The 13,236-nt window shown below is 44.1% G+C and overlaps 1 protein-coding gene across 1 annotated transcript in view; it reads left to right on the top strand.

Annotated features, from left to right (window-relative positions):
• thada (THADA armadillo repeat containing) overlaps positions 1-13,236 on the top strand; it is a 56,368-nt gene that overhangs the window by 2,652 nt on the left and 40,480 nt on the right. Inside the window, exons 2-22 of the mRNA XM_029175065.2 lie at positions 752-833; positions 997-1,106; positions 1,214-1,344; positions 1,594-1,742; positions 1,863-1,895; positions 1,981-2,029; positions 2,303-2,496; positions 2,579-2,673; positions 2,984-3,207; positions 3,309-4,015; positions 4,098-4,252; positions 4,345-4,500; positions 4,589-4,684; positions 4,777-4,900; positions 5,424-5,569; positions 5,696-5,924; positions 6,013-6,148; positions 6,310-6,446; positions 6,653-6,796; positions 7,268-7,428; positions 12,006-12,115. Coding sequence (XP_029030898.1) covers positions 761-833; positions 997-1,106; positions 1,214-1,344; positions 1,594-1,742; positions 1,863-1,895; positions 1,981-2,029; positions 2,303-2,496; positions 2,579-2,673; positions 2,984-3,207; positions 3,309-4,015; positions 4,098-4,252; positions 4,345-4,500; positions 4,589-4,684; positions 4,777-4,900; positions 5,424-5,569; positions 5,696-5,924; positions 6,013-6,148; positions 6,310-6,446; positions 6,653-6,796; positions 7,268-7,428; positions 12,006-12,115 — 3,359 coding nt within the window. The 5' untranslated portion in view covers positions 752-760. The remainder of the gene's footprint in view (positions 1-751; positions 834-996; positions 1,107-1,213; positions 1,345-1,593; positions 1,743-1,862; positions 1,896-1,980; positions 2,030-2,302; positions 2,497-2,578; positions 2,674-2,983; positions 3,208-3,308; positions 4,016-4,097; positions 4,253-4,344; positions 4,501-4,588; positions 4,685-4,776; positions 4,901-5,423; positions 5,570-5,695; positions 5,925-6,012; positions 6,149-6,309; positions 6,447-6,652; positions 6,797-7,267; positions 7,429-12,005; positions 12,116-13,236) is intronic.

Raw genomic sequence — 13,236 nt, 5'->3', positions numbered from 1 at the left:
CAACATCGCTGCAAGAACAATCATGCCACTGTGTGATGTTTTGAGTGCTACAGGTACACATGTGGCAAATGCAGAAGGGAGATGGAGTGGCAGGATTGAGTGATAGCAATGTACTCACTCACTGTCACAGTCTTCAGCCCATCCCTGCCTTTGTCTCTCTCACTGATTTCCCCTGGGTTCCTGCCCTTGACTCTGGCCACACCACCTCCCTGATCTTCCACTCACCTGTGCCTTCCCCTCTGCTCTACTCAAATACTCCACCTCTTCCACTCGTCCCTACTAGTTTGTCAGTGTTAGCAGGCCAAGTCACACCAGTTTATTTATCTGCTGCTTTATGCTCCAGGTCATGTTCTCATTGTTTGGGCTTGTGTGTTTTTGGTTGTGTCCTCTACCTTTTTATTATTTGCACATGTGTCATTTTTTGTACTATTTTTTTTAAACAATAAATCTGTTCTACAAAGGAAAAACAAACGTGTGTTAATCTCTCCCTAAGATGCCAAAGTGAAGCACAGGTTTGGTTGAAGTGGGTCAGCATCTGTGTTACGCCAGTAATTGGCCTGTTTACGTAACAAAAGCAACTGGCTGCTCGGTGGGCATTCTAGTTTAACATGTACATAACCTGTAGAGCGAACTGTTACTGCTAAAACAAGAGGACGTCAGGTGTCCAGACCGTCACGTTTATATTGGAAATATTGTTTTACGAAAACACTGATGGGTGAATGCACATGGTTTAACTTTTACCATCACGCAGGACGGAGTCATGGTTGTGAGAAAGAAGACAGACAAAGTAGAGGCTGTGGCGTTGGATGAGGAGAAACTGCACAAGCTGATTGGTACGTGGCTATCAAATAACCTACAAGTAATTATGTGGGTCTCTGCTAAAATGTATAACATGTCAGTGACAGTCTCAGTCCAAGTGTTCGCACATGTACCACTATATTTTCTATGTGTTGTATTTAAATGTCTTTTAGAAGTGTATGTCATGTTTTTTCCTAGAGTCACTCTCTGTAAATGGGGAGGAAGATGGAGTCAGGCAGGTTGCGCAGACTCTACAGTCCTGTTTAGAGTTGGCAGAGCCAGTGCAGCAGATCCAGCTGGTTAAAAAGGTTAGCAACAGAGAAAGTTAATCTCTATTATTACATTTTCTTTAGTGGAGATCGGGATGCCAACTAGTATATTACTGCTTATCCCTTTGTCCACATTACCACACTAGGCAGGCTCCCAGCTGGAGGCACTGAGTGAAGTTTCGTCTGATGGAGTTCTACTAGAGGCCTGTCTACAAACCTTGTCTGTGGTGTACACCTCCCTGCAGGCTAAGAATCCTCTACGACGCGCCATTGCTAGGTACAGAGCTTTAGTATTTCCTGCTATTTGCCTAAAGACTGTTATTAGTACATTTAAATTATTTTCCTTTTTTAACAAATATTGACTAAACTAATACTGATCATCATGGAAACATGTAGAATATTGCCAGTTTCTTATGGCATGATCACCTTTAATCAGTCGCATTGACTTTTGTTCAGTAAGATTTTTTTCTTGTGATAATAAGGTTTGTATTCAATGAATAAAATATTTCCCTTTTACTATCCTCAGTGCCTTGAGTTCAGTCCCAGCCTGGCTTCAGGAGCAAACTGCAAATATTCTGTCTTCTTGCTTGTCTGACTGTCTGTCCAGTGCATCGGCGGACAAATTCCCGCACATTGTGGACACCATCTCGGCCTTTCTGGATGGGTTCCCTCTTGGTGCGTTGTCACTTTCTTTTCAATAGCATTTCTTTTGTGTTTGCTCACCTGATAGCTGGAAAGTCTTTAACATAATTTTCCTGTTGTTAAACACATTTTGAAAAATGTGTCCATCTGCAGGTGAGAGATGCATTAACAAACTCCTGCTTGAAGGTTAGTGTATATGTTTATTTTAAGGCAAATTTAAATCAAATCCCATCTTCTTCTAAACCTATCTACTCTCTTCCTTCCCCTGTAGTGTTGCAGTTCCTTCACAGGGGCCTGAGTGAATACCTTCTTCAGAACCGGTATAGAGGCACATTAGTATCTGCAGCTCTGAACTGTTTTGTAATTCAGCTATTTTGACATTTATTGTTCCTCATTCAGAATCAAGTATTAAGAATATTTCAGGTGATATTTGCTCTTGCACCTGGTTCTGAGGGTGTTCTGGTCTGTGTGTCCACAGCTGCTACTACTACTATGGCTATTCATGGTTTACTATTAAGAGAAAACCTGTGACTGCTACTTCATTAGCTTGTTATTTATCCAAGTGTCTTTGTCGCCCCCTGCTGTTATCCTAGTGGTCTAGCAGGATGTCATGTAGCCCAAGCCCAGCTGATGCACTCCTGTTTGGCACTGGTAAAGACCTCCATGGTGGTCATCCAAAGATCACAAGACAGCCTCAGTGCTACTCTGCAGGCCAAACAGGATCATTGCAAGTTGGAGGAAGCACTAAACTGCCTCATGAGCTGCTATGTACACATCCTCACTGATGGTAAAATGCAGGACAGCTTATGTACATATTTTTTTCTGGTTGGACAACAGGCGATTTCCTTCATGCCTTTCTCTGTTTTCAGAGGACTTCGTCCAGTCGGTTCAGAGTACAGCGGGTATGGCTGTAGTTTTGTTGATCAGGTCTGTCATGGGCTATGGAGATGAAGTTGCTTCTGTGGTGAGTTGATGTAGTGAATTACATTTACCCTGTACAGTTTTAGACTTTTAGGGACACCAGTAACCAGAATGACAAACACCTCACTGTTTACCGTATTTCTACTATTGTCTGAATTCAGAAAGAAAGACGTTTTCGTTAGTCTTGCCATTATTTTCTGAATTTTGCTTGTTCAAAGACGAGTAAAAACAAAATGGGGATGACAAATTTTACTGAAAGCTAAAGTAATGTTAAATTCAGTCAGAAATAACTTTTTCTTGGAGAAGCCTGTAGTTTGTCTTTTGTAATATTGCCATTTGTTTGTGTGCGTTAGGTTTGCAGTTTACTGCGTTGTTCAACCCGGGGGTTGAACTCAGCCCCTGAGTGGTTAAAGCAGAGGTGTGAGGAGCTGTGTGGGAGCGGTCGCCCTCCAGGTGTCTCTTTGTATTTGTGTCATGGTGCTCTGGCCATGTTGAGCTGGAAGGGCAGTCTCCCAGGACCTCAGTGGGAACAGCTGCTGTTGTTGGTCCCAAATACGCTGCTGGATCTGGATATCAGGTACAGCTACACAACTGTTCTTGTTTTGACTAATCCAAAACTTTTAAAGGTTGTCCTCTAATGCAACAATTCTTTTTCTTCCTATATAATCGTTGCTGTAGTATAAAGGAGTCCAGTACTGCAATGGTGGTGGCTCGGGTTCTGACCCTGTGGAGTAGTGCTGCTCTGGATTGCCTGAAGCACTGCCCTATCAGTCTCCAGCAGTCTCTCAGCGGGGGATCAGAGCTACAACGTCACCTCCTGGAGCACATTTATTCCCACTGGGAGCACCCACTAGATGGGGTCCGCCATCAGACACGCTCCCTGTTCCGCAACCTTCTTGTCCTTCATCAGCACACCAACTCTTCCACCCCTGACCCAACTAATGACCCTTACATCACGGAGATCACCCAAAGCCTACTGACACTGGAATGGCACATGAGAGGGAAGTACGGCTCGTTGGGCTGCCTAGTGGAGCTCTATGGAGCGATGTACTTGCTTACTATCCAGCCCCAGCTGCCTTCATGTCTCCTGGACTTGATGGGTGATCAAGCCCTGGCTCCTTATGCTAGTGACCTGCTGGAAAGGCTGTTTGTCAGCCACAAGGAGCAATTGGCGAGTGAGGCTGATGCTACAGGAAAGACGCAGGACTGGATGGCTTTTTGGCACCGCACATGGGTAACCCCCCTCCTGCAGGTGCTATGCCACGCCAGATTAGATCAGACCACATATATCCTGGATTACTTCCTTCCCCGACTACTTCGATGCAGCCCCTCCAGCCTGAGTCACATGGTGCAAGCTTTACAGGAAACTCCACCCTGCAACCCAGGTAAAGGTGCAAATAGAGACGGTAAAGCATTTAACTTTTTCAGTAATGATGGTGTATGAACCTTCGTGCCTGACATTTCTAGGGCCTTTAGGAAGCAGAGGTGCACTGGGAGCTTTGATGACGTGCCTCCGTGCGGCCAGGGCCCAAGGTGTTGTTCCATCTTCAGAAGAGGGTCTGTTGGGAGGGCTGGTGCCCCTTTCCCTGATTCAGCAAGCCCTGCTTCACAAACATGATCAAGTGAGTATGACTCTATTCGCAAGTATAGAGTCACATGATAAAGTATGACTCTATCATGTGTTTTCATGATTGTGCCATCTCCGCTTACACAGGTGAGGATGGATGCTTTAGGTTTGGTGTGTGAAAGCAATCGGAGTACGGAGATCCTGACCTTACAGGAAATGGACCTTATTCGCCACTTCCTGCCTCCCAGTCTTAACAGCCAGTCACCGGGTGTCAGGCAGCAGACAGTCAGTCTGCTGAAGAAGGTCAGCACTTGACTTAGTTTTTAAAAATATGATATACAACATATTAAATCATAATTTACTGAAATGTAATAAATCGCCTGCTGCACAGCTGCTCTGTAGAGTGAAGGACAGCACTCAGCTGCTACAGAAGAGACTGAGTCAGGAGCAGAGAGACACAGACCAACACACAATACATTTGTACAAGGTACAAACAGACAAAAACACAAAGTACATTATTGAAGTGTCTTGGGGGAGAGGGCTATTTCATTGTTTGTGTGTTTGTGTAATGTACTGTAGGAGTTCCTCCGCTGGCTCTGTGTGACGCTGCTTGAGGTTTTGGGTTCTGGAGCTTCATTCTCCAAATGCCTCATGTCACTCCACTTACTGTGTCTGCTGGGCCAGTTCTTCACCTTCAGCACTGGTACGCTTGATGCTCACAAAGTGAAACAAACAGAAGAAAAAAAAGGTTATATTGAGATGTCACACGTGCGAAAATGAAAAATAATGTAACAATCAAAGCTGATCATTGCATAGCACAATCATGGCCAGTGTGTGAAGCGCACACTGGCACCACGATTGTTTCTGGTGAAGGATGACTCAAACTGTTCTTGCATTTTCAACATTGTTGACCAAAGTTGGTTTTGTCCAGACAAGCTTCCCCTTAACTACCTACCCTACCTAAGAAGGAAATGTTTAACATTGGGCAAAACCTGGACAACCATATATTTTGTATAAAAATATATAATTATTCAAACTAAAACAGGTTTTAGCATTTATTTATCTTGAATGTTTGCTAGACTTTTACCCAATGATATCTTAGTGATGATGCTTGGCAGTTACGGTAATGCACCTGTTCAACTCTTACAGTAGTTCTTAGCTCAGCACTTCTCTCCCACTGTCTCCTCCTGTGTATCCACACCTCCCTTTCTCTGGCTTTCCTTCAGGCTCTGATGTGTTCAGCCTCGGAGAGGTTGTGACCTCTGCACATGCCTCAGATGTCCTTTACTGCGTTGCCAGCAACTTCCTGGAAGTCAAACAGCTGGCATCAACAGTACTCCAGCAACTCCCTGCATCAGCTGTGGGACTGGAGGTTAACATGATTGTCTAAGTTCGTCTTGCTGGATGAACTGTACATCTCCCACATTGATAACCTCAATAATCTCTATGAACAGGAACAGATCTCCTCTTTGCTCATCTCACTTTGTCATTTTCTTAGTTGCCAGAGAGGATGTGTAGCGTGCTTCGGGCTGCTCTGGATCTCAGTACCAGCACCAAGCCATTTGACAGCGTTACAGCAGCCCACATCCTCAAGTTGCTACTGCACCAGCCGGACCTGTGCCAGGCTCTGCTGCATTGTGCCCAGGAGCATGGCCTTGATTTCCATCCTCCTTTACCCCTGCCCGAAGCGTCTGACTCACTCATCTTGGAGCACAACAGCCTGGCTGGTGAGATACAAATAAGTGCATATGTGTGTCAAATGCACTCTAAATTGGCTGTACTGATGTTAAACACTATTGGAATGCCCGTCCTCAGTGGTCCAGTTCTTGCTGCGTTGCCTGCAGTCAGAGGTATTGAGGGCTGAGTCGTCACTCTTGCAAGCAGCGGCGTCCTATCCTCTGTATGGCCGAGCTCATTGCATCACAGCTGTACTGCAGCGTCTAAATAATGAGTAAGAGCGAGAGCATATACACACCTATTTAAATTTTTTTGTTGCTGGCATTCTATTACAGCACACCACATTAACTGATCAATACAGTCATGGTTGTAGTTGCTGCAGTTGTTCACTTATCATGTGGCCCATGTATGAAAAGTGCATCTTTGTGTGTTTAGGAGTTTGAAACTGACTGAGCAGTGGAGGCGCTTGCTGTCAGAGCTCATTACTGTGTGCTACAGGATGTCTGATGTGGTCTCGCCTGTAGTCCAGAGCTCCTCCCCAGAAGGACTTATCCCCATGGACACCGACTCAGGTCCTCATCGCTTTTCTCATCCTTATTATAAGCATTATATGTACATATCAGGTGGTTAAGAAAACAGCTATGCATATATTATAATTTTTAATAATACGTCTAGATAAAACCATTAACGCAGGCATTAATGATAGTAGGTCATAGTTGTAGTCAAGGACTAACACGACCATGAATGTAACATTTATTGAGCATGTATACTTGAACAGAATCAACAGGGCTACAGAAGATCCTCCAGGAAATACAACCCAGGGACACCAATGATTTCTTCACGAGTACCAGAGAGCTAGACACGCACCAAAAAGATGATCAAACACAGTGTCCCACCACACACAGTTCGTCAGTGAACACAGGTGCGTTACACAATATTGCAATATAGTGATTACGTTTGATATTACACAGAAGTATGTCATTTACTTTGCATGGGCTATGTCTCATTGGTCTCATTGGACTTGGCTTGTTAACCAACCCTATGTTGGTGAAAATGAGCCACTGATGCCCTGATGAGGGCAGTGTTCTTCTTTTTTATATGACACATTTATAAAAATGTGCAGGCTATCATTTGTAGGAAACATATTTACCTAAACAATAGAATTTTTACAGTGATAAAGAAAATAAAATGGCATCATAGAATTTGTGTAACTTGTATGATTTAACAACATGAATGACAAAAGCAGTGTCATTAGGTCTTTAATGGAACATAAACCTTAGTGGGGTCCGTTACATAATGTGAAACTATTCAATTATTGAATTTCAACTGAAGCTTCTCTCACATTGCTTTTTGTGTGTGACTGCGTCTCTGTGGGCGTCCATGTTGGCTTCAGTTGGTGAGGGCTACAGGGTGACGGCCCAGATGGTGCTGGTGTGCTGCTGGCGGAGCATGAAGGAAGTGGCCATGCTGCTGGGACAGCTGTGTCAGAGTCTGCCTCTGCACTACACCAATGACGAGGCACACGTTCACCACGGGCTCATCACAGTGGAACAGGTGAGATGGGGATTATTAGTGTACACGTGTCACACACAGAAACGCCAGCTACTGTCCCGTTTCATCTTACAATAAGACAGAACACTATACATTTACCCGTTTAAAATCTGACCAGATTTTACTTTGCTTGTCTGGCACATGTGCGGTCTGTAAACGGTTGGCTGCCCTGCAATGTTTGTCTACAAGCCTATGAAGTTGGCCCACCCTCAAGGATTAAAGAGGTGATGACATTTACTATGTCATGTATGGAACTATGAACTGCCCTCACAAGTTAGTTTAGCGTCAGGCATTCTTCACTCTGAGACGTTTCCTATTCAAATGAGGTAGACCGTCTCCCTGCATATTCTGGGTCTCATTTCAGGAACGCACCCAGTTGCAGGCTTCCTGTACCAATGCCTAGCCCATCTAAGATGATGTTTTTCAGGGTGAGGGAGCAACAACTACTCTGGCTCCCAAACCTCTTTGTGCATGCAACCAGACAAAAGTTCATTATCAAGAAATACACTAAAACACTAATCCCTTGTGCTATTAGATATTCATCCATGTGTAGTATAAACATGATTAATGGCAAAAGGCCACCCTGAATAAGGCAAGTAGCCAGGACAGTATTTTAATCTCTGCCTAGGTGGGCTCTTTTTGAACGTCTGTAGTGTTACACATCTGATTTAAGTCTTCCTCAAACATCTGTTGCTGCTACTTAGTTTTGTCTTATCTCTATTTTTTGCATCTTTTGAAGTTACATTTTTGGAAGCTGATGGCTAACACGGCAAACCAGGCTACAACAGCTGAGAATGCTGCAAAGAACACAGGCCAACCTCACTAAAAAGTCTAAGCCTAATTCTTTTTGTCTTTAGTGTTTAGCCACATATATGTATCCAGTGTGTCTTGCAGTATATACTGTATGTTATTGTATTTAAATGTACTGTATTAGGGAGTTCTATTCATCCAAATGTGTCTGTGTGTGTTTGTGACACCATGCTGGGAGGGTCTTCAATTAGCATCCGCCCTCGTTAGCGCCGTGCTTTCATTTGAGTCCCGGCCCTGCTGCTTTTATGGCCGCGACGCCCCTTTCTTTCCACTGCATTCTTTCCAAATCACTTCCACTACCAGCAGGAAAACACTGAGTGCTGCAAACACACACACCCGCCTACACATTCAAGGACACACAGAAAGTCGCTCACAAACTCACGGGAATAGTTGTCTGAGTGTTTCAGCATGTGAACGTCCATAATAACAAGGGTACCAGACATGGGCTGTGTTTGTCTGTGGAGCTGGTGAAACGTGTGCATGTGTGTTTCTAGTAGCAGAAGAGGCAACTCTCATTAAAATAGAATCAGTTTTCTTACCGGGAAATTAAATTAATATTAATGTATTAATATTTACTTCTAACACTGCACTATTATGTGGTGTATTCTTACAAATATCATTAGATCAGTCCTTCTGCGATAGATCAGTATTGGACAGTGGATAATGTTTTTTTACAACCAACAAATGAAGTAGTGTAGTAGTATAAGGCCCAGTCGGTAGCTCTCGGACCCTCACTGGAAATCTATTCATAGGCTTACTGTGGTGTTTCCTTAAACTTTAACTGGTGTGATTAAGTAGTTTTTTTCATTCAAGAACTGTGCCATTGTCCCCTGTGGTAACTCTGGCTCCTGTTACATAACTGATGCTTAAACAAACCCCTGCTGAGGACCATGTGGTCAGAAGGAAAATCTGAACTCCTGTCCCCTCTGTCTTAACCGCATGCCTTTTCCTATATTTTTAATGCACTTGTCATCAGTTCCACACTTTGTGTGTGTAGGTTTGTGTGTGTTAGCATTAACAGTCAGTGAGGTGATTCCCACAGTGTTTGGAAAGTTGGTTCTGGCCGAGTGTGTGCGGACAAAGTTATTCTGCTCTACTACAGTGATGACATGCATGTGCGTGCTTCAGCGGACCACAATCCCGTGTTACATCCTCATCGGCCGGGCAACATTGGAGAGGTTTCTATCGCTGGGTGGCACCATGGCAACAGCAGACTTGGAGTCATGTTACTGCTTTATTTCTGTTGATCATGCCCTTTTAGACTTTTTCCTCTAATGATGATGTCTATTTTTGTGTGTTCTCTTAGTCCCGAGTTGAGGACGAACCCTGCTGTTTGCTGACTTTTCTGTAATAGAGGAAAAAATAAAAGCAAGAAGGATCTGATGCTGACAACACAGGCGCACAGAGTGTGACAGGCCACCGAAGTAGCTTGTCAGCTGGAGTTGGACTTTTATGCTGTTTTTTTTGCATAGCTCAGCTCAAATAGGAGACTGACCATTTGTTTGGCCAGAAGAGAGAGAGACACACACACCAGTTAACACAATAGTAATGCTTGTCCAACATTGCTCTATATTTATATAGTAGTCCACAGTATTTATTACAGTCTTTTATCTGTCTGAATTCTAGACGTTAATTTTATGCCTCATAATATTTCCACAGTTGAATGTTCTGTTGATAGTGTTTGAACCACATGTCCTACAAGTAGTGCTGCTTAAACTATACCTCTGTGGATTGACTATTTAGTTGCACTACAGTGTATATATATGGTTTGGGCAATTTGTGTTCGCAAAACTAGGAAGACAGTCACTTTTCATTATTAAGTAAAATTAATATTGGAACTGATTATTTACTTACAACTTGCTGATGTCATTTATTATTCACGTGAGCTTTTCTTTCTGTTACAAGTTAAGTGTTTGTGACTAAGAGTTGAAGGAAGGTTGAAGTTCTTTCTTCTGAACGTTATCCATCCAGCTTGGCTGATTTTAACTTTTCCTCCTAAAAGCTCAAGCCACACTTTAGATGTAGATTCCTACTACAGCTACGAACCTCAGCTTCAACTAAAACCCTTTTTTAGATGTTTTTAGTAACAAAAATCAGAGTTGTATCCAGAACCTTACATCCTCTTGTAAGTAACAACAACAGCTCCTACCCTCAACCATCAGGGACAAGTTTCTTATTTGGGTCACTGTCACAGCCCTGAGCATGTAATTACACTTGGGGAAACTTCTTTCTCCGCACTTGAAGGTTTTCTGGGAAATGGGCACGCTTGCAAACAGGAAGTTGACATCTAAATAACCCCCCCCCCCCTCACACAGGAAGCATATTCGTCCCATTTAACAAGTTGCACAGACCTTAGGGAGCGGCACTTTAAATAGACAAAGCCGCGTCCCAGCTCGGCACCGCAGCGGTCTGGGACCCGCCAGCCATCGGCCAGCAAACAGTGACTGCCGCTGCCATTTTTACCGTTGTGAGGTCAGGCCTGTCCTGGGAGTTCGCTCTGGACACCAATGTGATAAGTCACTGGGCTTGGTACCGCTGTGGTTTACTCAGTCCGTACTTTGGTGTTTTAGTTAGTCCACTTTAGGTCTGCAGGGTCAGTAGAGTTTATTGAGGAGTCATGTGGTCAGAAATGGGCTGCTTAAGCCCTACGTTTTTGTATACTCATTCTCAATGTAATATTACTAAAAATTACATTTTTCAATAACCCATCTAGTGCTTTTGATCACTTTGCCAACTGTAGGCCTTTAGTTGGAATTGAATGAATTCTCCTGGTCCATCCTGCGGGTCTGCGTCTGTGTTAGTTTAGATGTTGTGTCTAACCCCGCATCCCCTATGGAGCAGCTGGGGTTTTTTTCTCGCACAGACACCCCTCCCTTTGCCCTCCATGCCACCTCTGACTAAGTCGGGACCTGGCCGCCTCTGTGGTGGCGGTAATACCACAGCCGTAATGACAGGGCATTGGATCTTTGCGTCCGCCTCGCCCTGCTGCTTCACCTGCAACTCAGTCACCAGTTTACGCACAAACGGCTCTGTGTGTGTGTGTGTGTGTGTGTGTGTGTGTGTGTGTGTGTGTGTGTGTGTGTGTGTGTGTGTGTGTGTGTGTGTGTGTGTGTGTGTGTGTGTGTGTGTGTGTGTGTGTGTGTGTGTGTGTGTGTGTGTGTGTGTGTGTGTGTGTAGTTAGAATAATGTTGCTAACACTATTACTAACTGGATGGTTTTACTGACGGTGGCCATTATGTGGATGTCTCAGCATCTTTATATGAACACACTTGTCACGCTACTGACATGCCGCTCTCACGCTTGACATGCTTGTTCTGTCTTGAGTTGAGTGTCTTTAAAACAAGAGATTAAATAAAGTTGACTTTGGCAGACTTAGTGATTCACTTCATCAGTTACGGATGATGTTCGCCATGTGTTTAGTTTTATAAAAAAAAAAAACACTGTTTATTTAACATTAACAGCATTTAATTGTGGATTCAAAAGTGGATTTACTGTGTATCACTCAAACGGTTGGGTGGTGAGGTAATTATTTTTACATTGTGTGACTTTATTGCCTGCCTTTAGATTCAGTCGCTTGTCCTTCCAACCTGGACTTGAGTCTTTGTTTTTATTGTGCCTCTATCAATGTATACCTCTGTGCCTAAAGCTTTTACTCTAGCTTACAAGTGCAAAATGCATGTAAAAGGCTCCATCAGGTTATTGAAATAGGCTCTGGGGAAATGTCAGCATGTGTCACAGTCGCATCATTTTTCCTTCTCTCTCTCTTACAGGTGGAGGGGGTGGGTCTGTATTTCCGTCAGCAGCTCCTGCAGTCCCGTCACCGTGGCGCCTTTGAACTGGCTTACGTGGGCTTTGTGCGCCTCACGGACATGCTCTGCAGGTGTGTGTCCGTATTGTAGGCAAAGGGGCTAAAAGTGAACACTGCTAAATGACTCTGGGCTTCTGTCATGACACCAAGTGTCAGTGTGCCTTGTAATTAGCAAAGGGCATGTTCTTGCAGTATCACTCTTCAGATATAATATACTGTAATTACATGAATAATGGATAATTGGAAATGCTCGTCACCTGATGCTGTGTGAAAGGTCAACAAGGACACGCAGGTAAAACATAGAGCACTGGGTAAAAAAGTAATGCCCTGAGTGAATGCACTCAGCAGCAGGTAGTAAGAGTATAACGTTTTAGGGAAATACCCAGTTTTGGTTTTCCCCTGAGTGAGATGGCAACATGGATTTGTTTGGTCAAGAGCAAAATCAGGAAACTGTTAGCTGGCTTAGATTTTATGTAAAGTAAAGCTGTGAAAATTAATATAAACATAATTTAGTCATCTTAAAAAAAATGTTAAAAGGCCCATGCTTTAATCAGCTGTTAATAAGAGTGTGTATGCAGCTGGTGGCCAGAGTTGGACGTCTCTGTCACCTCTGCTATTCAGACTATTCAAATAATCCCTCTATTATTCGCCCCAGGGGAAGGAAAAACAATCTTTTAATTCTGGACCACATGAAGAACTTTCTCACTTTCTCGTCCCGCCCAGTTTTCCCCACTGGCGGCCTGTGGACGATGTCTTTAGCCCCGTGGCAGGTGACGAGCCACAAAGCCGCTGCAGCAGCGTCGGCTTTGAACCACCCAGAGGCGAGCAGTTAAAACAAAATTCGCTTGTTTTTGTTCCTGCGCCGAAAACAGCCCATCGGCGCGTTGTGTAAGGAAGGCGGCATTCTAGTGGTTGCGCGTAGGAGGCCGAGAAGCGTGCGCGCTGCGCTCTGGGCGTGTGTGGATGTGCACGCCCGTTCACAGGAGGGCGAGAGCAGCGTGTGTGGACGGTATGCAGGCCGTGCGCTGTGTTATAGGGTGTTGATTGCGGGGTGCTCGACCGCAGCCTTTTGATGCTCTGCCTCGGGTTCTGGCTCCGCTGCGTTTCACTGTGTTTGGACTGTCTCGTGTGTCTCTTTCTCTTCGTTGTTCTAATTTTCTTGTTCAGTCTTTCTGTTTTTTTTTTTTTTTTTC

Source organism: Betta splendens, chromosome 15, assembly GCF_900634795.4.
Source record: "Betta splendens chromosome 15, fBetSpl5.4, whole genome shotgun sequence".
Classification (NCBI taxonomy): domain Eukaryota; kingdom Metazoa; phylum Chordata; class Actinopteri; order Anabantiformes; family Osphronemidae; genus Betta; species Betta splendens.
Note: the sequence above shows the minus strand (reverse complement) of the source record. Positions and strands in the feature narration are given on the sequence as shown.